The 22,649-nt window shown below is 49.4% G+C and overlaps 15 protein-coding genes across 15 annotated transcripts; 8 read left to right on the plus strand and 7 right to left on the minus strand.

Moving 5' to 3' along the window:
- Window positions 1-146: 146 nt before the first annotated feature.
- EPO1 (Epo1p) lies at window positions 147-2,711 on the minus strand (the record flags this gene model as incomplete). Its single annotated transcript, XM_022608212.1, has 1 exon — window positions 147-2,711. The coding sequence occupies one exon, from the start codon at window positions 2,709-2,711 to the stop codon at window positions 147-149; it is 2,565 nt and encodes an 854-aa protein (XP_022464731.1).
- A 221-nt stretch (window positions 2,712-2,932) lies between these two features.
- Window positions 2,933-3,292, minus strand: PKR1 (Pkr1p; the record flags this gene model as incomplete). The annotated part of the gene is made up of 1 exon (XM_022608213.1): window positions 2,933-3,292. The coding sequence occupies one exon, from the start codon at window positions 3,290-3,292 to the stop codon at window positions 2,933-2,935; it is 360 nt and encodes a 119-aa protein (XP_022464732.1).
- A 268-nt stretch (window positions 3,293-3,560) lies between these two features.
- NCW1 (Ncw1p) lies at window positions 3,561-4,085 on the minus strand (the record flags this gene model as incomplete). Its single annotated transcript, XM_022608214.1, has 1 exon — window positions 3,561-4,085. One exon carries the CDS (start codon window positions 4,083-4,085, stop codon window positions 3,561-3,563), a length of 525 nt encoding a protein of 174 aa, XP_022464733.1.
- Window positions 4,086-5,098: 1,013 nt separating this feature from the next.
- Window positions 5,099-6,877, plus strand: KNAG0E02270 (uncharacterized protein; the record flags this gene model as incomplete). The annotated part of the gene is made up of 1 exon (XM_022608215.1): window positions 5,099-6,877. The coding sequence occupies one exon, from the start codon at window positions 5,099-5,101 to the stop codon at window positions 6,875-6,877; it is 1,779 nt and encodes a 592-aa protein (XP_022464734.1).
- A 149-nt stretch (window positions 6,878-7,026) lies between these two features.
- On the minus strand, window positions 7,027-8,970 carry ASI1 (putative ubiquitin-protein ligase ASI1; the record flags this gene model as incomplete). Its single annotated transcript, XM_022608216.1, has 1 exon — window positions 7,027-8,970. The coding sequence occupies one exon, from the start codon at window positions 8,968-8,970 to the stop codon at window positions 7,027-7,029; it is 1,944 nt and encodes a 647-aa protein (XP_022464735.1).
- Window positions 8,971-9,370: 400 nt separating this feature from the next.
- SHH3 lies at window positions 9,371-9,898 on the plus strand (the record flags this gene model as incomplete). The annotated part of the gene is made up of 1 exon (XM_022608217.1): window positions 9,371-9,898. The coding sequence occupies one exon, from the start codon at window positions 9,371-9,373 to the stop codon at window positions 9,896-9,898; it is 528 nt and encodes a 175-aa protein (XP_022464736.1).
- A 284-nt stretch (window positions 9,899-10,182) lies between these two features.
- On the plus strand, window positions 10,183-10,947 carry SPC24 (kinetochore-associated Ndc80 complex subunit SPC24; the record flags this gene model as incomplete). The annotated part of the gene is made up of 1 exon (XM_022608219.1): window positions 10,183-10,947. The coding sequence occupies one exon, from the start codon at window positions 10,183-10,185 to the stop codon at window positions 10,945-10,947; it is 765 nt and encodes a 254-aa protein (XP_022464737.1).
- Window positions 10,948-11,275: 328 nt separating this feature from the next.
- Window positions 11,276-12,604, plus strand: ASC1 (40S ribosomal protein RACK1; the record flags this gene model as incomplete). The annotated part of the gene is made up of 2 exons (XM_022608220.1): window positions 11,276-11,812; window positions 12,182-12,604. The coding sequence occupies 2 exons, from the start codon at window positions 11,276-11,278 to the stop codon at window positions 12,602-12,604; spliced, it is 960 nt and encodes a 319-aa protein (XP_022464738.1).
- Window positions 12,605-12,866: 262 nt separating this feature from the next.
- MGR3 (Mgr3p) lies at window positions 12,867-14,291 on the minus strand (the record flags this gene model as incomplete). The annotated part of the gene is made up of 1 exon (XM_022608221.1): window positions 12,867-14,291. The coding sequence occupies one exon, from the start codon at window positions 14,289-14,291 to the stop codon at window positions 12,867-12,869; it is 1,425 nt and encodes a 474-aa protein (XP_022464739.1).
- A 160-nt stretch (window positions 14,292-14,451) lies between these two features.
- Window positions 14,452-15,330, plus strand: KNAG0E02330 (putative peptide hydrolase; the record flags this gene model as incomplete). Its single annotated transcript, XM_022608222.1, has 1 exon — window positions 14,452-15,330. One exon carries the CDS (start codon window positions 14,452-14,454, stop codon window positions 15,328-15,330), a length of 879 nt encoding a protein of 292 aa, XP_022464740.1.
- Window positions 15,331-15,363: 33 nt separating this feature from the next.
- MED11 (Med11p) lies at window positions 15,364-15,822 on the plus strand (the record flags this gene model as incomplete). The annotated part of the gene is made up of 1 exon (XM_022608223.1): window positions 15,364-15,822. One exon carries the CDS (start codon window positions 15,364-15,366, stop codon window positions 15,820-15,822), a length of 459 nt encoding a protein of 152 aa, XP_022464741.1.
- A 141-nt stretch (window positions 15,823-15,963) lies between these two features.
- HFD1 (hexadecenal dehydrogenase) lies at window positions 15,964-17,562 on the plus strand (the record flags this gene model as incomplete). Its single annotated transcript, XM_022608224.1, has 1 exon — window positions 15,964-17,562. One exon carries the CDS (start codon window positions 15,964-15,966, stop codon window positions 17,560-17,562), a length of 1,599 nt encoding a protein of 532 aa, XP_022464742.1.
- Window positions 17,563-17,770: 208 nt separating this feature from the next.
- ILV2 (acetolactate synthase catalytic subunit) lies at window positions 17,771-19,852 on the minus strand (the record flags this gene model as incomplete). The annotated part of the gene is made up of 1 exon (XM_022608225.1): window positions 17,771-19,852. The coding sequence occupies one exon, from the start codon at window positions 19,850-19,852 to the stop codon at window positions 17,771-17,773; it is 2,082 nt and encodes a 693-aa protein (XP_022464743.1).
- A 397-nt stretch (window positions 19,853-20,249) lies between these two features.
- On the minus strand, window positions 20,250-20,564 carry SPG4 (Spg4p; the record flags this gene model as incomplete). The annotated part of the gene is made up of 1 exon (XM_022608226.1): window positions 20,250-20,564. The coding sequence occupies one exon, from the start codon at window positions 20,562-20,564 to the stop codon at window positions 20,250-20,252; it is 315 nt and encodes a 104-aa protein (XP_022464744.1).
- A 259-nt stretch (window positions 20,565-20,823) lies between these two features.
- YKU80 (ATP-dependent DNA helicase YKU80) lies at window positions 20,824-22,611 on the plus strand (the record flags this gene model as incomplete). Its single annotated transcript, XM_022608227.1, has 1 exon — window positions 20,824-22,611. The coding sequence occupies one exon, from the start codon at window positions 20,824-20,826 to the stop codon at window positions 22,609-22,611; it is 1,788 nt and encodes a 595-aa protein (XP_022464745.1).
- Window positions 22,612-22,649: the final 38 nt, after the last annotated feature.

Here is a 22,649-nt window from a genome sequence, read left to right on the forward strand (position 1 = left end):
AAGATCTGAAATTATAATTCCAATTTTTTTTTCATTCCTGAGGTTCGCGAAATGCACTGAACCGTCGCTAATGATCAAAATAGCGATCTGAACCAAACCTTTAATATCGTTAATGTTCGTGTATATTGAATTTATCTACTCATTATTTATCGTCCATCGTTGTTCACGGCCTCCTTCAGACTTGCAATTTCGTCCTCTTGGCGCCTATTGTTGTATGCCAAGTCTTTTATTTTCTGCATCAGTTCCAGCGAGTTTGGTTTGACGCCGTTTTCTTGAAGTAAAACCTGTTCCTCTGCAATAAACCGTTTCTGCCTCTCATCATTCAATGACTGGATCAGTTCTACGATCTTCGCGGATTTTTTCCTCATTTCCACCTCGAAGTCGTCAAGCGATAACGAGGACGACATCGAAGACACCCTGCTCTCATTACGTTCTTCCTCACCGGATAACTCGCGTTGCTTCAATTTTTCGAAAAGAAGTGTCTCCCTTCTAATCGACTCGGCCAGTTCAGTTGAAACGAGTGTCAACTCATCCATCAGTCTCCTGTTTTGAGCGATTATATTAAGTTGGTCAGCAGAAATAACAATCTGTCTCCTTTCGATCCCTGCATTATCCTCGTATGGTCGATCCATACTCTCAAACACAAACGAATCATCTTTCTCGTGCTCCTTAAACTTGGTATCTGTACTTCCTCTATTATTTTGTTTCGGAACAACGGTGTTACTGCTTTTGTTGGTACCGACAGTGGCCTTGGTGACCAGCGAATGGGACGACTCGTGCTTCAAATTGGTAATATTGTCCCCACTTCTGTGTATCGAAATCCGATTTGAAGCCGGTTCTACAACACTTCTCCTAATCTGTGACTTCCTAACGGGGGAACCTGCATCGTCATCCGGGAATTCCTCCGCGGTCACGAAAATTTTCGAGTCTGTTGTCTCCTCCAGTTGATACAGCCCGCTCTTTTGTTGCAGAAGTTTCAGCTTTTCAGGAGAATCACTAAATGTGGACTGCCTCCCGTTACTGCTAGATTCCAAGTTCATCGAAGCCAAACTGTTTGCTACTAACGAGGAGCGACCTAATTCTTTCAACATTTTTACTTCGTCCTCTGCATTGGACTTTATTTCTTCCTGTTGTGGTTTCGAGAGCTTCAAAACGTTTAATTTGGGCTTTTCTACCGGTGGAGGAACTGCCAATTCTGGAATTTCAATTGTGTTCAGCGGTGCTGTATCCACTTGGTTCTTCAATGGTGAAGTGACATGTCTGATAGGTTCAGGATCAGAATTGTTCACGCTCGATGTGGAACCTTGACCTTCGCCGTTTGCGTTCTGTTCAGGATTACCATTGGAAAATTGGGAGTCAGACGAGTTTGAGTTAGAATATGCTGATAGACTAGGATGAGTTTGCGGTCTCGCATTCAGTGTAGGAGAGAAAGAAGAAGGAGGTGGTGGCTGCTGCTGGTTTGGTATCACTGATTGCTGCGTGGCGAGTCTTGGTGCATTTATATTGTTCCCCGTAGGTGAAGGCATCGGCTGTTGACCATTTGACATAGGGGGCGACGCAAACTGCGGGTGGGGCGACGCGTCCGGTCTATATATCCCTAAATTGTGACCGCTTCCATTGAAGCTTTGTTGAGACAGCGAGGGGTCAAACCTTGACTGTTGTGGAGGAAACTGTTGTGGTGGGAATTGTTGCGGACGGTACTGTTGCTGTGGGTTCTGTTGTAATTGTGGTGACATGTTCATTCCGTTAGGGCGTCTATCTGTCATTGACATCGTCTTTTGCTGCAATGGTGGACCGTACCCGACCGGCGATGGCTGTTGTTGTGTCTGCTGCGAGTGTCTCTGCTGTTGCAATTGTTGCTGTTGCTGGAGATAGTTCATTGGTGGTAACCCAGTAGTCATGAGTGAGTTTGTTCTTGGTCCATTCACCCCTGTTGCAAAATCCGGGTTCCCCAAAGTCGCGAACGACCTGGTAGGTGGCCCACTTTGCAAAGACATGGTTCTAGGTCCCTGCACTTGCGGCCCTTGCACGGGACTTTGTTGTGCCATTGCGTTCAGTGCGGATTTCTTCTGAGTATTCAGGTATTTCCGGTACTCTGTGTTGGATTTACTGTTCCGTTCCTTTGTCATCAGTGTAGGGATCAGTGGTGTCGAGTCCGAAGTGACGTTGAGCTTATCGCCGTTTTTAAACCCAATTTTCTGGATGTCATTAAAGGATAGACTGGCCTGCGAGGTATCCTCATCTATTTCGAGGTCATCGTCGTCGTCGTCGAAGTCACCTTGACCACCCCCAGTCTTGTTCTTATGGAATATATTCCCCTTCGGTTTGAAGAAGTTTGAAATTGACTTTTGAGTCAAGGAGTACGACTTCCTGTCCGGCTGTTTCTGTTGGTGTGATACATATTTGGGTTTTGGCGGTGGACTACCGAAATTGCTAATACTGCCGTTATTAGTACCGTACTGTTGTTGCTGGTTCATGTACATGCTGTTGCCATTTCTCGGGTAGAATTGTTGCTGTTGAGGGTAGTTCCGGTACTGTTGTGGAGGCATCTGTTGCTGTGGGTAATACTGCTGCGGTTGTTGCTGTTGCTGTTGTTGTTGGACTGGGGCAGGTCCATTTATAGGTGTTTCCTTGGTGATATCTATATTTCCGACATCGCTTTGAAGTAGATTACTCCTTAAGTTGTAACGGTCAGAGTGGTGTGGTTGCATATCTATCCCCTCGGCTATCGCACTGGGATTGAGCAAAGAGGGTAGTTGAAAACAATTAACGCATTTCCTTATACCTTTGTTTAATTTTATTCCAGTTTTTTCGAATTCGGGAAAATTTTCGTTTCAACAACGATAAGGAACGTGAGCTAAGAGGTCAGACGGGTTATATCCAGCGAGGGTTATCTATATATCTATGTGTAGTATGCTTACGTAGTGTCCCATTATAACTTTCTGGATCTAGTGGAATTTTTTTGGGATGGCAGTTTCTGGCCTGTAGCGGTAGCCGATTCCGATGTAGTCTTGCCGTCCCCGGTGAGCGACTCCTTACTTTCTTGTGTCAACTCTTCGTTCTTCTTGAGGTCTGCCCTGCTCAACTCCACGATGAACCAACCTACCGCAGCCCAAAGCAACGATGCGATCAGGGCGAGCATTATGAAGTGGATGTTACCCTGTGTGACGTATATCAACCATCCTAGTGTAAGCAGTAGTGCAGTGAACGACGCGTGTGTGGCGATCACCAATTGAGGCGTGGTACCCGGTTGGAATATGCTATCCCATAACTGTACGAAAAAGGATGCCATTTTGCCTATGAGAACACCACGATCTTGAGCCCTGTCACTTTGTATTACTGAGAATACAAGTATCAATTGCATTTTTGAATATATAAAACTGTATATTTTGAAGTGTCAAAGTAGAATGTGTAAAGTAAACATTTTTTAGAGTAGTTTTTATATTATAACTAATGAAAAGAAACATGAGGATGCTGTATATATGTGGATGATTACATGGGATGTAAAGATGAGAAAACTATTGTATATTAATGAAGCCGAGGTGTGTTGGAAAAAAAACCTAGATACCAGCACCCAGAACAAACGAACCGACGATGGCGCCAGCCATAGCGACACCGTACTTCCAGGAGATTGGGTTTGCGACCAGCCCCATGGCAGCTGCGTTCTTGGAGGCCCTAGCGGAAGTGGACGAGGCGGAGCTAGAGGCAGACCTAGAGGCAGACCTGCTAGCCTCGGATGATCTTGAGCTCGATCTGGAACTGCTGCCACTGGCACTGGCTCTGACAGAAGACGCGGCGACGACGTCAGCAGACACCAGAGCAGAGTTTGTGCGAATGCTGTTCGAAACAGAGGAAGCGGCAACGACTTGGTTGGAGACAAGAGCAGAGTTGGTTCTAATAGAGGCAGAAGACATTTTTTTTTTCCTTTGGAGTTTTGAAGTATTGGTTTGAGTTGGATGCAATTGTACAGAGGACAGTAAGGCAATTGTACTGCGGAGAGGTTCCCGAAACAAACCAACATACCTCCAGTTTATATAATTTGCCGTGATCCATGAAACAGCCCACTGCGCCTCTGCCACCGCCATGTTCTTGATGGAAAATCTCGCGCCCAGCCATGGCAAGCAAGCAGTTGCCCAAGACCTCAAACGCACTTTCTAAGAATAGCCCGACTAGTGGGGCCCCAAGACAATTACATATCCCGATCTGGCCACCGCCGGCCGAAGGAACCCGCACAGCGGGGCCAGGCACCGTCCCGTGGCTGCGTCGCTGTTCCCAAAGGGGAAACAAAGTGCCGGGAACCCGCGTGCTGCTCTTTCCCCTTTCGGCCTGCTGTCCGTGGGGGCGTCGCGAAATGTCTGGGCAAAGTGGGCGGAGTTCGTGGCGCCGCCCGTTTCCCGATCGGGTCAGAAAAATATGTATATATAGTTCTGGGCCGTTTTTGCGACGCCAAAATCTGGACGGTGTCTGGGCTTTCGCGTTTGGGTCTGGGTAACCCCCTTTCCCGGGTGGGTTTGGGTGGGTGTGGGTGGTGACTGTGCTGGGTGTGGGTGAAACAGGCTGCGTCATGAGGACTAGCACGTAGTGCCACTCGCCTTTCTTGTTTGACCACCTGTAAGTGTGACCGGGTACCCCCCGCACGCCTCTGCCGGTCCACTTGTCCGTGGTTGCAAATGTGTGTAAACCGCAGTGACTTCTCTCCCGCTCTCTTTTCCTCTCTCTCTTCGGGGGAGGAGTCACGCCGAGGGTCGGGTCCGAGACGCCGCACTTGACAAATTGAATTTATAACGTAATCAAGAATGGGGCAGACGAAGGGAGAACATTGTTGGAAGCGAAACTTTGACTTCGCTGTCCGTAGCTTACTTTCTTGCTGTACAGGTTTTGACTCCTATCGGTTGTCCTGTCGTCGTTCTCTTGTTTGGGCCCTTTCCTTTAATTACTTGATCTTATTGCATGCACATCAGCCCTAAAACCAGTCTTATATAAAAAAGAATTGGAGTGGGGGGGGGGGGAGGGAAACAAAAGGTAGTCAGTAGCTTATCGTGTAGTCTTTTCATCATTTGATGAGTACCCGGAATCATCCAATAAACTTACTTTAGAGATGGCCGACTCACAAAAGACAGCTATTGTGTCCGTTTACGATAAGACTGGTCTGCTCGACCTTGCCAGAGGGCTGAACGACTGCAATGTCCGCATCGTCGCGTCCGGTGGTACAGCGAACATGATCCGTGAAGCTGGTTTCCCAGTGGAAGATGTCTCATCAATCACACACGCACCAGAGATGCTAGGTGGCAGAGTGAAGACTTTGCATCCTGCTGTCCACGGTGGTATCCTTGCTAGAGAGATTGAGACAGACCTTACCGATTTGGAACAGCAACATATAGATATGATTGACTTTGTCGTCTGTAACTTGTACCCATTCAAGGAAACGGTCGCAAAAGTCGGGATCACGGTCCCAGAGGCCGTAGAGGAGATAGATATCGGTGGTGTCACGCTTTTGAGAGCCGCTGCGAAGAACCATTCCAGAGTCACCATCTTGTCAGACCCAACAGACTACGCCAGATTCCTACACGAGTTGAAACAAAAGGGTGACATAACCCAGGAGTCAAGGAATAACTTCGCCCTAAAGGCATTTGAACACACAGCAAGCTACGACGCGGCAATTGCCGATTTCTTCAGGAAGCAGTACTCCGAGGATGTTCAGATGCTACCCTTGCGTTACGGTGCAAACCCTCATCAGAAACCGGCACAAGCGTTCGTCGCAGAGAGGGAATCCCTGCCGTTCAAAGTGTTGAGTGGATCCCCCGGGTACATCAACCTACTGGACGCATTAAACTCATGGCCGCTCGTCAAAGAACTGTCCGCTTCGTTGAACCTACCAGCCGCGGCCTCGTTCAAACATGTCTCTCCAGCAGGTCTTGCTGTCGGTATCCCCCTGACCGATATCGAAAAGCAGGTATACTTCGTTACAGACATCGAAAATATGTCGCCATTGGCCTGTGCTTACGCAAGAGCCCGTGGTGCCGATAGAATGTCCTCCTTCGGTGACTGGATCGCATTGTCCAACATCGTCGACGTCCCTACAGCAACCATCATTTCCAAAGAGGTATCTGACGGTATCATCGCACCAGGTTTCGAGCCGGCAGCTTTGGAGATCTTGAAAAATAAGAAGAAGGGGAAGTACTGTGTCCTACAAGTCGATCCAAACTACAACCCGGGCTTGATCGAGTCTAGACAGGTCTACGGCGTCACGCTTCAACAAAAGAGGAACGACACCATCTTTAACCAGTCCTCCTTCAGAGATATCGTCTCCGAAAACAAAAACTTAACAGAACAAGCGACTATCGACTTGACTGTGGCCACCATCGCAATCAAATACACACAGTCGAACTCCGTATGCTATGCAAAGAACGGGATGGTAATTGGCCTCGGTGCAGGCCAGCAATCGAGAATCCACTGTACCAGACTGGCAGGCGATAAAGCGGACAACTGGTGGTTAAGACAACACCCAAGAGTTTTGGGGTTCAAATGGGCCAAGGGTGTTAAGAGACCAGAAAAATCCAATGCAATTGATCTCTTCGTCACAGGGCAGATTCCTACCGAGGAACCCGAGAAATCCGAATACGAATCGAAGTTTGCAGAATTACCAACACCTTTGACCGCACAGGAGAAGAAGGAATGGATGGCCAAATTGAACAACGTGTGTCTGTCCTCGGACGCGTTTTTCCCATTCCCTGATAACGTGTACAGAGCAGTTAGATCTGGTGTCAAGTACATTGCCGCCCCATCTGGCTCTGTCATGGATAAAGCCGTGTTTGCCGCTGCTGACGCCAACGACCTAGTCTACGTGGAAAATCCATTCCGTTTGTTCCACCACTGATTGTGCATAATGGTTGTGCCACCTCACACCCAACTTTTCTGGTACGTAAATATAAGGTACACTTATATTGACAATAGACATAATGCGACATGTATCATTCAAACTTATATGTATTAACTAAAGTTCACTTTTTTGTTTTTAATTCATTTTCAACGACTATGCGTGTAATGGACTTTGCTAAATCCTGATACTGTTCTCCGACAACATATACAGGTTTTGTATCCCCGTAACGCTAGAGACACTTTACAACTGGAGCATATCGCAAAGCACTTACACGGCCACAGAATGATGTCCCTTGGATTCGTTTTACATATTGCACATGTGTGATCGATCTCATCGTTAAAGTTGTCGGTGCTGTCCTTTGCATGCAAGTGAGCCTGTTTTTCGTAGTTGAATCTTGTTACTCTACTGGCAGAGCTGAGATGTGCTTGCAAAATTGCACTGGTAGATGCAACCCATTGAAGGTCATCATTTATCGTGAGTCCACTTGGTGGAGTCAACAACTCAAAAAACTCAGCACCAGGTACATCGTCGATTCCTAGATCGGAATCCGAATCCGAATCTGAATGAGAGGTGAGATTAGGTTCATCCAAAGAGTTATTATCCAGAACGTACTCTTCATCATTGTCATCACTGTCATCACTATCATCAGATTTATCCGCAATCCATCCTACCTCGTCTTGCTCTTCTCCTCCCCAATTTGAAACATTTTGGCGGGTTGCGCATAAAGTTGTAGATGATTTTGGCCACGAAGGTTTGATTATATGATCCTTGTGCGTCCTCGTAGGAAAAATCAATCTGAAGAGGAAAACCACAATATTCCACAAACTAATTATCGCTCCACCTACAGCAGTTTTACTGTGTTTCACCCTTCCAAATCGTACGGATGGTTCCACTTGATCAAGTATAGTCCCTGTTTGGTCGATTAGATACCGACTTATCTTAAAATTCTTATTCAGCGAGTCAGAAAGAGTGACACTGGGCAACTCTCTATTATAATGTTTATCCTTACTGTCAATCCCCAGACACAATAGCAAAGCTAGCTTTTTCATTGCTGTGAAGTAATCCTCTTCTCCGGTAAGATTCAGGTGGCTCCACCAGTTGTGGACGAAAGAGTGAAATTGTAATTCTTCTGTGTTCAGTTCAGGCATATCGTGGAAGGGGTTCCATCTCACCAATACAGCCGCGGCGTAGGAAGATAAAGAAAGCAAAGAAACCATGGTGAAAAATACTTTTGGGAAATGCCTTATCCTTACAGTAAGTGGAATGTAGCTGGCGCCGTAGTCCATCAATATATAAGTCAAAACACCTGAATGGATACAGTTGACCACGGTGGACGCAAACAGCCTGTATTTCCTGAGTTGGAAAACATCGACAATATGAATAACCAGTCTTCCAACCAACGCCAAAGTTAAATCCGGCAAGTACGCAAGGTTGAAGTTAAGGGGTCCATCGAACTTAGCGTCGTTCAGCATCTTGTAGGACTGTATAGCTAATTCGAAAATCGAGAAGTCTGGGCTCTCCAATGGCAGCATGTTATTCTGAATCGAGAATACAGTTTCTACGACGTTGGATGCCGTAAAAACGATGAAATGCGAGAAGAGGTATATGTCGAGGTTACCTTTGCTATCTACCTGTCTTTGGAAAGGAACCACCATCATGTATAATAGCGAGAAGATGGACACTGAATGTGCCGAGTAGACACCCCATTTTGGTATTGGGGAGGGGGTAAGCTGTCCCCTCGAGACCAAACTAGGTCTCTGTGTACTATTCATGACGTATTTGTTCATCAACAATGCAAACACCAAGCATACCACTGCATACTTTGTAGAAAAGAAGTTCGTTAAAAACGCAAGTGGTTCCCACGGCGACGTAGATTCGATCGACCCCTGCTGTCCATCACTTCTAGAATAATTTAGTATCATCTGCGCCTCAGTATACTGTTGCTGAACAGCATCGTGGAGCGTGTATAAGAACTTATAGGGGCCATTCAGTAACCTGGCAAAAATGGAGTCTCCGGTTACCAAATAATGGTTCGTTTGATTGAGATAGCCTATCTCGTCAAATATCGAGGAATGAGACGTTATATTCATCACGAATGATGCCCCTGTTCAACGTTCCTGGCTACTTTGCACGGTCCCTTACTAAGATCGATCACCCACCAAAATATATATACAGATTTTGATCTTTTTTACTTCTTTATTTCAAAGTCGGAAAGTGATTTACGCATCGACGTGAAGACGACATCCTGATGGGGGAAACTCGACGATAGCTGAAGCAAATGCTTATGATTATATCTCTAGGGGTATATTGACGTCTGTTTCTGTTTTCGTCGTTTCTACTTTCCGCTTTCCCCTGATTAGATGGGCACCCTTTAAGGGCAAGTAGAAGTTGCTCTGTATATATAACAACTACCAATCGAGCGAGTGATTGTAATGCATCTGTTCTCTTGTTGACCTTCCTCTTTTGAAACATATTCAGACCACAGGGTAAATGTCGTTCCCTGTTCCGGTATCTGCAAGAAACTGTACCATGCTTTGGAGATCGAGAGGAAGACGTATGTTTTCTCTGCGACCTCTCAGCATGATCGGCAAAAAGGATACATCTATTCTAGAGTCGCAACGCGCGAAGAGGCCTATATCCCCCCATTTGACTATTTACGAGCCTGAAATATCTTGGTACCTCTCCTCGTTGCACAGAATTACAGGTATATTTTTGGGCACGGGTTTCTTCGTACTCACAATATCTGTCGGTATCGGGAGCTTATTCGGCGGAGAGGATTGCAGATCTACGGCTGTGGTCCGCATTACTGAATGGTACCGTCACAACGTGAATGCGAAATTGGATTACGGGATGCGGGCTGTCACGGCCTATTTCTTCGCCTTCCATGGTTGGAATGGTGTGAGACACCTTGTTTGGGATATGGGCAAAGAACTGAGTAACTGCGGGGTTTACAGAACAGGAGTTGGTGTTTTAGTGCTAAGTGTACTTACAGGAGCATACTCACTTTCCCGTACCTAAACACAAGCCACCCTTTGAAGGGCCACCATCGATTGCAAGCGCCAAACATACAAGAAAAAGTTACCTTACCATCCTGAACCGGAGATACACAAGCAAGAACAGACAGTTCAAGCATCGTATCAAACAGATTGATCTCTGACGTTCACTCGAAGTGGCACTACTTCAGTATTTTTTTCCTTTTCTTCAACTTTCTCAAACTGTAAACAAAAGGATGCAGGATAGACAACAACTGCTCTACTAAAACCGCGATCTGACAAAACAGCACGGCACAGAAGTTGGGGGCGATGACTACAATGAAGAGCACTCTCGATCGGATTGCTGCTGTCCAGGACAGTTTCCAGATTGACCGCGACTTAGAGGTCATAGATGGCACGTATAACACTCTTGGTGAGATCGAGACGTTGATTTCGAGCCAGAAGCAACAAAAAGGGGACGCGCTGGATCAACTAACTACGAGCATCGCTGACCTGAACGACCAGTTGCACCAACTACGACAGGACGTGTCCCGGCTGCAATTGGAATCGCAAAGATACAACAACAAAGAGCAACTCTTCCGCGAGAACGCCCGCGAACTGGAGTCCCTAGAGCTCGAAAACGTCCAATTGAAGGATTCCAACGACACAGTGATGAACCAACTCATAGAACTCGCAGGGTACAACGAAAACGGGCACATGGGGGGGCCACCCACTGCACTAGAAGAGGAGGAAAACGCCATCCTGAGCGACCCAGTGGCACGTGCAAACCTGCTCAGGCTGCAACTGTACAGGTCCCTCGGTGTCTCGCTGGACGTCTCCTCAAACCAGCTGTTCATCGCCTCCGGCGGCGGGCCCGCGTTCCAGACGGACACCCCGCAGACCCAGCCGGGAAGCCAGACGGGGGGCCAGACGGGGAGCCAGCCCAGCAGCCAGCCGGGGGGACCCGCCGCGACAGAGACGAAAATCGACGCGCTGTCGTTGGACGACGATTACTCGGATTTTTACAAAACGAAATTTATTTGGGGGAAAATTGGAGAAGGTGTGGGTGCAGGACGCAGCCTGGGCGGGCTTTAGTGCGCGGAAAAGCAGTCACAAAAACTGTTTTTTTTTTTCGCTGCGTTCCACGAGTTTCGCTAATGGCGGCCTCTCCACGCACGAAGCCCGTGGCACGTTTGTTGAAAAGTTTCGGGACCCACGCAGAGGTGGAAAATTTCAGTTTTTGCAAGCATGGGATGCCCGTGAGGGAGAGAAGCATTGACAGCTTGCAAAAAAGTTTTTTCTTTCGTCTTGTTGTCCAATATATTTATTTATCACTTTCTTTTCTTCCCTTCTTACTTTTTAGTTACTTTCTCTTGTTATAACGTACCTAACCGAGACATCCATATACATATACACATCGATAATGGCATCCAACGAAGTTCTAGTTCTAAGAGGTACTCTAGAAGGTCACAACGGCTGGGTCACTTCCCTAGCCACCTCTGCTGGTCAACCAAACCTTTTGGTTTCCGCCTCCAGAGATAAGACTTTGATTTCCTGGAAATTGACCGGTGACGACCAAAAGTTCGGTGTCCCAGTCAGATCCTTCAAAGGTCACTCTCACATCGTCCAAGACGTCACTTTGACCCCAGATGGTGCCTACGCTTTGTCCGCCTCTTGGGATAAGACCTTGAGATTGTGGGACGTTGCCACCGGTGAAACTTACCAAAGATTCGTCGGCCACAAGGGTGATGTCATGTCCGTTGCCATCGACAGAAAGGCTTCCATGATCATCTCTGGTTCCCGTGACAAGTCCATCAAGGTCTGGACCATCAAGGGTCAATGTTTGGCCACTTTGTTGGGCCACAACGACTGGGTCTCTCAAGTCAGAGTCGCTCCAACTGAAAAGGAAAACGATGACACTGTCACCGTCATCTCTGCCGGTAACGACAAGATGGTTAAGGTATGTTCTTTTCTTTTTTTCTTTTACGCTTCTTTCTCACACTCACTGTACCAATCCCATTGCATTCAGTACATTGTTTCTTTCCTCCCCGTTTGTCTCTTATTTTCAGATTTTTCCATGCTTTCAAATGATTAATAACATATATTTGCTACTTCAGAGGAGACCATCAAGCTCCAATGAGACATTTTATTATCACCAAGATCTCTGATGATTGCATTTAGAATAATAGCTTATGAGGGGATATAAGAAAACTGCTGCAGGATTGGTCAATGCGAGAGAGTTGAATTTTTACTCCGCTGCCACAGCTCAAAGAATTTTTGTTACTAACAAGATTAATCATTTTGAAATTTTTATTTTTATTCCCTTTAGGCCTGGAACTTGAACCAATTCCAAATCGAAGCTGACTTCGTTGGTCACAACGCTAACGTCAACACCATCACTGCCTCCCCAGATGGTACTTTGATCGCCTCCGCTGACAAGAGCGGTGAAATTATGTTGTGGAACTTGCACAACAAGACCCCAATGTACACCTTGAACGCTCAAGACGAGGTCTTCGCCGTTGCCTTCTCTCCAAACAGATACTGGTTGGCCGCTGCCACTGCCTCTGGTATCAAGATCTTCTCTCTAGACCCAGAAGCTTTGATTGATGACTTGAGACCAGAATTTGTTGGTTACAACAAGGCTGCCGACCCTCACGCCATCTCCTTGGCCTGGTCTGCTGACGGTCAAACTTTGTTCGCCGGTTACACCGACAACGTCATCAGAGTTTGGCAAGTCATGACCGCTAACTAAGTGTAAACACACTTTGTGTAGCTGGTCACCCGAGAAAAAGGTTTTCTTTTATTATAGTAATAGATAGTAGTGATAATAGTAATAGTATAACATTTTGACCGAAAAGAAAAAACGTTTGATATTCTTCTTAATTTCAATCACTACTTCTATCACACACACAGATACGTATTATAGGCATTATTAACATGATTTTTTGGAAGTAAGATGCAGAAGAATAGTTCTTGGGACTGGTGTAGCCGTACGTATCTTTTTTTTAAAGTATTTACTCGACCACCGCGGCATCTTCACTTTCCTTCGACCTCATCTCCTTCAGTTTGTTCAACTCCTGCTCTGCCTCCTTCAAAAGCTCTTTGAAATCGGCCTCCCTCGCCATGGTGATTGAATCGTTGAGAAGTCTCTCTGCCTTTGGTAACGAACCATCGTGCAAGTGCAGTATACCTTTCCCATAAGTGGATAGGGCAATTGCCTGAGCTACAGAGTTATCCAATTGGTCCTTCATGTGATATCGTAGTTTCTTGTTCTTCTGAAAAAAATCCACTATACCCTCGTAACAGTGACCCGCCATCGTCAAACAATTGTCTTTGTTCCTATACAACCTTCTCAGTGCTTTGATGACGTTCTCGTCCTCTAGTAAAGATGGGTCATTATCAGTTTTCAAGTTGATGGTGGCAATGTCCGATTCCAATCTCTCCGCTTGTAGGTACAAAAGGGATCCCAAGTTTGCCTGGCCCAAAAGTATCTGCCCGGGGGGCATGTCTGCCATGATCATCCACTCGACGGTGGTCATCTTGCAACTCAGCGCAGACGTTATGTCCTTTGTGGAGAGACAGTACGCCGTATAGAGGTCCCTCGCGATGAATATTTCCTCTTTAAAAGGCTCCCAAGCGGTGGAATCCCTTTGTAAGTTGAGTGTCATGAATCCGTCCTTGTCCAAATTGATCGTTTCGCCGTTGACAAAAGTCTGGAATTCAGACAGTTCAACGGGGATCCCCTGTATTATCTTATCGGCGCGCTCTTTCTTCTTGTCGAAGAACTCTTTGAGCTCGGGCGACTTCATAAGCACGTCCTCCTGTGCGAGAAGCAAATGCGCGAGCAGTCTTCTCTTCCCTGCCTCGACGTCCTGGTTCAATTCGAGCGACTTGATCAGCACCCGCAGATCCTTCCGCAGCAGGTCTGACCTCCTCGGGAAAGGCACTTTGTCCGGGCTGTTCAACGCATCGAATAACCTATACAGCAACTCCAAGTAGACGTTCTTGGCCTCGTCCATCATCCCGAGCTTCTCCAGCATTTCCGCGATCTTCAACTCAACCCGAGTGTAGTTATCGCTGAGGGGGTCCATGGATTCAGACTGCATTTGTTCCAACGCGGCCATGTACCCCTTCAACGCTGCCCCGTATTGGAACTGGTTGACGTTGGACTCCTCCCATATCGCACTCTTCACTAACTCCAGCGCTCGATGCGAGTACACACCTTCCCGATCGACCCCGTAGTACAGCAACAGACCACCACCAAACGTCACCGCACCGACGAGACCGATGTTCCACCTCCATTGAGCGTCCCTCTTGCTCTTCAGAGCTACGGGACCAACAACCGTCCCAACCTGCCCGATAGGGCCGCCGGACGACACCCGTCTCACCAGTTGTTTGGCATAGGACCGCGCCACTCTCGATATCGTCCTGTGCAACATCCACCCCACCTGTGAACACGATTATGTGCGTGAGTATGGAGTACGCTCGTTACTGTTGCTGCTGATGTGTGTCTCTTGCTGAAGATACTTTTAAGTGAACAAACGGTATGTCGCAGTGTTGAGGGCGCGACACTGGGACAAGGGTTCCAAAGAGCAGACGATGTGTGGCCGGTATGCGCAGACGTTCGACAGCGATGAGCTGGCCCGTGTGATGTCCACTGGGCTCACGCTGGAGATTCGCGGTCCGGAACAACCTCTGCAGGCATCGTACAATGTCGCACCGCAGGCGGTCGCTCCCGTGTACCCTCCGGGGGACACGCTACGAGCCATGCGATGGGGGTTGGTCCCGCAATGGGACCGTGGGACCGTGAGCCGCGGATACTCCACTTTTAACGCTCGACTGGAGAGTCTCTTGAAGAGCAAGCTCTGGCGGGGAAGCTGTCAGGGGAGGAGATGTGTCGTGCCCATCACTGGTTACTACGAGTGGTGGAAGGGCTCTGGGGACACAAGGGACACTCAAGGTAAAGGTAGGGGTAAACGGCGGGCAGGCCCACCGTTCTACGTAACGTCTCGTCAGGGAACTGAAACTCATCCGGTGATGTACCTTGCTGGACTGTACGAACACTCTGACACGGATGATTCGTACACGTTCGCTATTGTGACTGGACCCGCGCCGGAGAACTTGGGATGGTTGCATGACCGCATGCCGTGTGTTTTGGAACCGGGGACGGACAGCTGGGATCGGTGGATGGATTCTGCGAAGACACAGTGGGACAATAGCGAGTTGAACGCGTTGCTGAAACCCACGTACAACGAGACTGTCTACACTTGCTACGAAGTGAGCCGCGACGTCGGTAAAGTGGCTATCAACAAGCCGTACCTAGTGGACTCACTGGACGATGGTGAACATGCTGTGAAGCAAGAACTTGGGGACACGCCACATGTCAAGCGGGAGACACGGACACCCCAATTGAAGAGGGAACGCCACCCTGATATCCTCCAAATGCTGAGTCCCAAGAATAAGAAGCAGAAGAAGTAGCAGTACTCGACCCGTAACTGTTCTCATCGCGGAATGAAACTTTCCGCTGCAATCGAAATACGAACAAGTCACTTGACGAACAGTTGCACAGTGACACCCGGCAAGCTAAGGCAAAGGGCAGAGGGTATGCAGTCTCCCTATGTGCAGGAGCGGTTACAGTCGCTGGAGACGATAGACCTGCAATTGTGCTCGATGTTGCAGGAGGTCAGCGAGGTGGTGTTCACTTTCAGCGAGATAAAGAGAGGCAACGTCGACGTGAAACCGCAGTTCACTCAACATGTCACACGGTTCTACAGCCTCCTGAACGAGTCCACAGGGAAACTGAGGGATGAGATTAGGCTGCTTGATGAGAACGTCGGGAAACGGCTGCTGCCCATCAACAACGTCAGCAAGAGAGCTCTCGGACAGGACGACGAGAAGCTCCAAGAGCAGATGAAACTGCTCCAAGAGGTGCTCGAGGGTCCAGGGGAACACCCACCGCCGACTGCGTAAGGGTGGGCATGTTGATACCCCTCACCCCTCCCCCATTAGCATTACACGTATATATATACGTTAAGTAATAACGTTGCTACAAGGTTATTGAACTGGAAGAGGAGGAAAGCGACGCAGAGTAGAGCAATACAGGGTGAGATAATGAGTGGCAATGACAGGTTACATTACACTGAAGATGAAGCGATCCCCGGGATCATCAAGCGGGCCAACGACTACTACAGTGAGAGACAGTTGCTGCTCTCCAGGGACAAGAACCCTATGAAGGCTGACCTGAAATTCAGGGTTCGGCAACTGCAGAAGCTGTACTACTCGATTAAGGATAATCAGGAGCTTATCATCGATGCACTGATGCGGGATTTCCACAGGGCGCGCCAGGAGACGCTGTCGCTCGAGTTGATTCCCTTGCTTAACGACATCTTGCTGATGGTCAAGAAGCTGCCCCAATGGATGACCCCAAAGAAAGTGCGGGACCATACACCAATGTTTGCGTTCGGTTCAATCCAGGTGGAGAAGATCGCCAGGGGCACCGCGTTGGTCATTGCACCCTCCAATTTTCCACTTCTACTCGCATTGACCCCAGTGGGGAACGCTATCGCCGGTGGGAACGCAGTTCTCCTGAAGCCCAGCGAACTTACGGAGAACGTTGCCCAGATAATGGAGAAGATCATCAGGGACGCGGATCTGGCGCCAGGGCTCGTGCAAGTTGTGCAGGGTGGGATTCCACAGACGACGAAACTGATCGAGGACCCCCGTTTGGACGTTATCTTCTACACGGGGTCCCCTAAAGTCGGGTCCATTATCGCCTCTGCGGCAGCGAAGAACCTTGTACCCTGTGTTTTGGAACTCGGTGGGAAGTCCCCGGTGTTCGTCACTGAGAACCTCGGCAGGAACAAACTGAGAAAGGCTCTTAAGAGGATATTCTTTGGCGCCTTCGCGAACTCGGGACAATTGTGCGTGAGACCGGACTACGTGCTAGTGCACGAGTCCGTTTACCAAGAATTTATTTCCCAGGCAAGAACGGTGCTGAATGAGTTGTTCCCACAGCTGGATCACGAAACAGAGTTTACGCATATGATCTCGAGAGCCGCATTCGACAAGACGTTGTCCAAACTGGAGCAAACAAAGGGTACTCCTGTTGTGCCCCGCTCCACCGTGGTAGACCAAGACAACAAAGATGCCGAGTGTCTGTTCTTCCCACCAACACTCGTGGAAGACGTCCAATGGGGGGATGCCCTGATGACGGAGGAGAACTTCGCTCCTGTCTTGCCCATTCTGAAGTACGAGGACCTTGATACAGCAATCGATAATGTGTTGATGTACCACGACACGCCCCTGGCCAAGTACATATTTTCAGAATCCACACAGGACGTAAACCATATCCTGGCCCGCGTTCGTGCTGGTGATTGCTGTGTCAATGAGACCGTCATCCATGTTGGGATCCAGCAGGCGCCCTTCGGAGGCATCGGGCAGTCCGGGTACGGGAACTATGGTGGCTGTTACGGGTTTAACGCCTTCACGCACGAACGGACTGTGTTCAAGCAGCCCTTCTGGATGGACTTCATGACCTCGATGCGGTACTTGCCCTACTCGAAGCGGAAGACGCAGTTGGTGCAAATGGCCACTGAGGCGAAACCGGACTTTGACAGGAAGGGCAAGAAGAAGTGGTCGTTCGTGAAACTGGCCACTTTTGTGAGTTTCCTCGTGCTATTCATATCGTACATGCTTAACGACTGCTCTTAAGATGTAGAGCTTCCCTAGGTATAAATACTATAACGTTTAATATATTGCTACTACCACACACACACATATATATATATATATTCCTTTCGTTAACCGGTTAATGAAATGTACAAGGAAGTGAGATCAACAAGATGGGTTCTTGATGAGGGAAAGGATTTACACGATAGTAGACGCATGGGTTTACGTGCAAAAGAAATGGCAGAGACGATCAGTGCTTGCCCTTTGTGCGCTTGTGACGAAGCTCGTTCTGTTTCTTCTCCTCCTCTGGGTCGAAGTTTATGAACTCGTCGAGCCCCTTACCCGCGGGGACCATGGGCAAGACGGGGACCTTCTTCTCTACAATGACCTCTAGAAGTACGGGTCCCTCCGCTTCGACGAACTGTTCAAGTGCTGAGTCCAGTTCCTCCTGTCTTGAGGCCTTAAGGGGCTTGACGCCCATGGCCTCGCACAGTTTCTGGAAATCTGGGTTGCGCTGGTGCGTGTGGGAGTAACGGTTCTCGTAGAAGAGAGACTGCCATTGGGTGACCATACCTTGTTCTTCGTTGTTCAATAGTAGTATTTTGACAGGGGTCCCCGCTTGAACTGCGGAGCTGAGTTCCGTGAGGGTCATGTTGAAAGAAGCGTCCCCGTCTATGTCGATGACCATAGCGTCCGGTTTGGCGACCTGTGCGCCGATGGCTGCTGGTAAACCAAACCCCATGGTTCCCAGCCCACCGGATGTGACGAATGTTCTTGGTTTCTTCCAAGTCCAGTGTTGCGCGGCCCACATCTGATGTTGCCCGACACCCGTGGTGACGACGACGTCCCTGCCGGACGCGTTAGCCAGTTTTGATAGCTTGGCAATGACGGTCTGCGGCATGATCTTGGATCCTGGTGTCTCCTTCATGTACGCGTATGGGAACTTCTGTTTCCATTGTTCGATCTGTTTGAACCATTCTGCGCGGTGTTTCACGGGGAACACTTTAGGTAACATCGTGGCGATGTTCTCTGTCGCGTCCCCTTCGACGGCGACTTGTGCCTCTACGACTTTATTGATGTTCTTGGGGGAGACCTCGAAGTGGATAATACCACCTCTGTTCTCTTGAGCTGCGATTTTGGCTTCTGGTGCGAATTTGGTGATGTTCCCCGTGACACGGTCATCGAACCGTGCCCCCACGGCAATGATAAGGTCTGCGTTCTGTATGGCGAGGTTAGCCGTCGCGCAGCCGTGCATGCCGAGCATGTCTAGCGATTTAGGGTCCTCTTGATCGAACGCACCGAGCCCCTGGAGCGTGGTAGTCACTGGGATCTGTGCCCTGTCGCTGAGTTCCTTAAGCAGACGTGGACCGTCCTCGTTGTTGAGGATACCGTTCCCCACGTACAATACTGGTTTCTTGGCCAAGTTGATGAGGTCAGCTGCTTTGTTGATCGCTGGGGCTAAGAACTCGTCGAAGACGGTGGCCCCCGTGGTGGCGCCCCCGTTCAAAGAGGGCAGAGTACTTTCCGTTGGAATAGCCTCTCTTAGCACCGCTGCGGTGACATCCTTGGGGAGGTCCACTAGAACTGGTCCAGGTCTACCGGACATTGCGATTTCGAAGGCCTCGTTAATACGTTTGGGCAACTCGGCGACGTTTTTAACCATGACGTTCCATTTAGTGCAGGATCTCGAGATCCCGACGACATCAGCCTCCTGAAACGCGTCTGTCCCAATGGCGTTTGTGGGCACTTGCCCCGTGAACACTACCATGGGCACCCCATCTGCCAAAGCGTCCGCCATTGGTGTCACTACATTTGTCGCACCTGGCCCCGAGGTGACCAACACAACACCAGGTTTCCCTGATGCTCTAGCGTATCCCTCAGCCATGTGGCCCGCACCTTGTTCATGCTTAGGTAGTACGAACTTGAAGTTTTCAGACCCGTAGATTGCGTCGTACACTGGGAGGATAGCACCACCAGGGTATCCGAACACTGTATCGACGTTATGTCTACTCATCATCTCGTTGAAGATCTGCCCCCCAGTGAGCCCCACCAGCGAGTTATCCAGTTCAGTCGCTGAACGTAACTTATCTGACAGTTTGGACCTTTTAATGGATGATTCATTGGATGCTTTGTACAGTGACGTAGCTGGATCCAAGTCGAAACTGGGCGACGGTTCTGGTCTTGCCGAGGAACTGCGAGACGCACACCTCACAGCGGTGTAACGACACGTTGCTGGAGCACTCCTGACAAACCGGGTCCATACATTTTGAGAGTACCCTCTAGCGGTGGCCCTGTGAAGAGCCTTGTTCTTAACCAACTGTGATCTAAGCATGTGGCCAGATTGATGAGTGAGGGTAGACACAGTCAAGTAAACAAGCGGTCAAGTAGCAGCAAGCAAAGAAAGAGCAAATGAGATGTCTTCAAGCTTTATGACCCATCCAAGCTTGAAACTAGGGTGAACTAGTCATCCGGAGAGACAGAGACACAGTTAGACGCAGACGAGACGCATCTCTTCGATGTCTTCGAAACACGGGCATCCGACGCCGGTACCGGCAAGCGAACGGGGAAAAAAAGAAACCGGATACACCCGTGTACAGTGACATCCCCGTGCAAAATGACAAAAACAGATTCAAAAATAAAAAAGTATACACCCAGACCCCCGCCCACGTGACACCCGCACGTGACCCTCACGTGACGTCCCGCCGTCTCACGCGACACCCGCACATGACTCAGAAGTTTACCCGATTGTCCGGCTCGCCCCGCCTTAGGTCCGCCCGGAGCCGCTCGAATTCTCCGCGCGTCATTTTCGAAATCGCCTCGCGCGTCTTGTCGTCGAGTGGTGGTGGTTGGTGGCCATCGGTAGTGGTAGTGGTAGTGGCACCTTCAGGTGCGGTTATCGTCTGCTTGAGGGGCGGTGGGCGGTGTTCCTTGGCGTACAGCACCTGTGTGACACCCGTGTTGACGTGGTTCATCCCACGCATCTCGGGTCTCTTGTCGTGCTTGTTGCGGTTGTAAACTTGGAAGGCGTCCCAGATACTTGACATATTGTTGTAGTGTGGGTTGGGTCCTTGTGGTGGGGGAGAGTGGAGATTGGGGTTTGGAGACGGCTGAGATGCCAGGTTTATATACGTTGCGTTGTGTATTTGTCTCCACGGTATGTGGGTCAGCCGTGTGTGCGTGGGTATCCCTTTCTGTGTGATGCCCTGATCTTCTTGTTTCTTGTTTCTTGTTTTGTGCGATGAGCAGATGTTGAAGTAGTTGTGGTGGTGGTTGTAGTAGTAGTTGTGGTCGGGCTAGGTGCGTATGTCTGAGTGTACTGCGTTTGTAGTGGTACCCTGTGGTACACTTGTTGCTGAGCCTGATGCATTGGCGAAAGTGATTGCCTACTTGGAGTATACTCTGTTGGCGAAGTGCAAGAAACAGAGGAAGACCGATTATGCCAGCTGTTACCTGGCGTCAAGTACCGTGGAGACTTTACTGCCCTGGGTTGCACCCGTAACGTCCAAACATATTGCACAGACCGTGACTGCTCTCAATGATGGAGGGGAGCAGAGCAGTGATGGTGGGTTGGAGGCCCTGGCATTAGCATTGAATAAGATAAGGGAGAGGTTCCCCAAGACAAGAAACCGTGCAATGCTTAGGAACATCGTCGTGTTTGCGGATCCGGACGCCTGGGGGAAGTGGGGGGGTGACTACCTTGAACTGTGGAGGCAGATCAGAGACGATTTGGAACAGGATTCAGTAAGATTAGTGCTCTTAGACTGTGGTGAGGGGACATTCTCCCCCCCCTCACCTCCCCTTCGTCGTTTGATACATACCATCTACACAAGACTCATCGAGGATACACTCGGTTTCAACCCTGCAAGTGTGAAGCCAGTGAGAGTGTTCTCTGGAGTGTTGCGTTTGGGGGCTACATTGGATACCATAGTGGGGAAGCAGGAGGAGGATGCCCAGTCAGTGTTTGAAGACCCGCTCTCTCTAGCGATCAGCGTGGAGGGGTTCCCCGCCACCAAGACTGTCCAGGGGCTCAACAGGAAGACCATGGTCAAGACAACAACAGAGGACGCGTCCTTCGAGTACGTCCCAGTGAAGTCAGTGATAGAGTACACCACGAAGGAGGAAAGTGGCAGAGGTGCCGTCTCAGTGTCCTCACAGAACGTTACAAAGGCATACAGGTACGGTGCAGACTACGTAGTGCTCCCAGATACAATCGTCGACAGGTCAGTGTACCGCACTGGCGGACCTGCAGCGATCGATATCCGTGGGTTTATGGATGTGACCGCCCTGCCGAGACATTACCTCCACTCAGAATCCATCTTTATCCTACCGGACAGTAGGACAGGTGGTGTAGCCGATGAGACTACTTTCCACGTCCTCGTGGACGCAATGTTGCAAGCTGGCAAACTAGCAATCGCAAGGTACGTCAACAGGGACCGTGGCAGCGACGTCCAGATGTGCGCACTCGTGGCACTCGTCACCTCGACACAGCACTCTAGTGGAAGCACCCTCGTCCTCACCAGACTCCCCTTCGCAGAGGACCAACGCAACAGCTTGTTCCCACCGTTGACCCCGAAACTGCCCGACGATGCAGACTCGATGGAAACAGATGCGCTCATGGAACAGTTCGTGGACTCAATGGACACAGATAAGATCGGAATAGCCACCAAGGACGAGTACTACTACAGCACAGCGAACCTCGCCTCCGGTGCTGCCTCAACGCTGCCTCTGCCCGAGGGGGAGCACTACAGCCATATGAATGACCAAGAAGACCCGTTACGTGTACCCAGCGTCGCAGTGCACAGACTCCAAGAGGTCACCATGGAGTGGCTTCTTCAGCGGGTCATTGAACCCCAAGACGACGGCGAAGAGTTCGTCGTACCTGAACTACCTCCAACCCTCGCAGACAAGATATCCTCTTACGTGTCAGACCAGGGTGCATACGACAGAACCGCTGCTGCACTCGTCGCCAGGCTCGGGTGCCACAAGTCCGCACAGGTTAAGGGCAGCGGACAGGAACAACGGGACAACACTGAGGACAACGTACAAGAGGGACCACCGCTTGAGGAACTACTGAGACGCGGTGAGCGGTGAAGAAGTACCGCGGGACGGGACGCACGCGACGAGTCCGG

Source organism: Huiozyma naganishii, chromosome 5 (assembly GCF_000348985.1).
Source record: "Huiozyma naganishii CBS 8797 chromosome 5, complete genome".
Classification (NCBI taxonomy): Eukaryota; Fungi; Ascomycota; class Saccharomycetes; order Saccharomycetales; family Saccharomycetaceae; genus Huiozyma; species Huiozyma naganishii.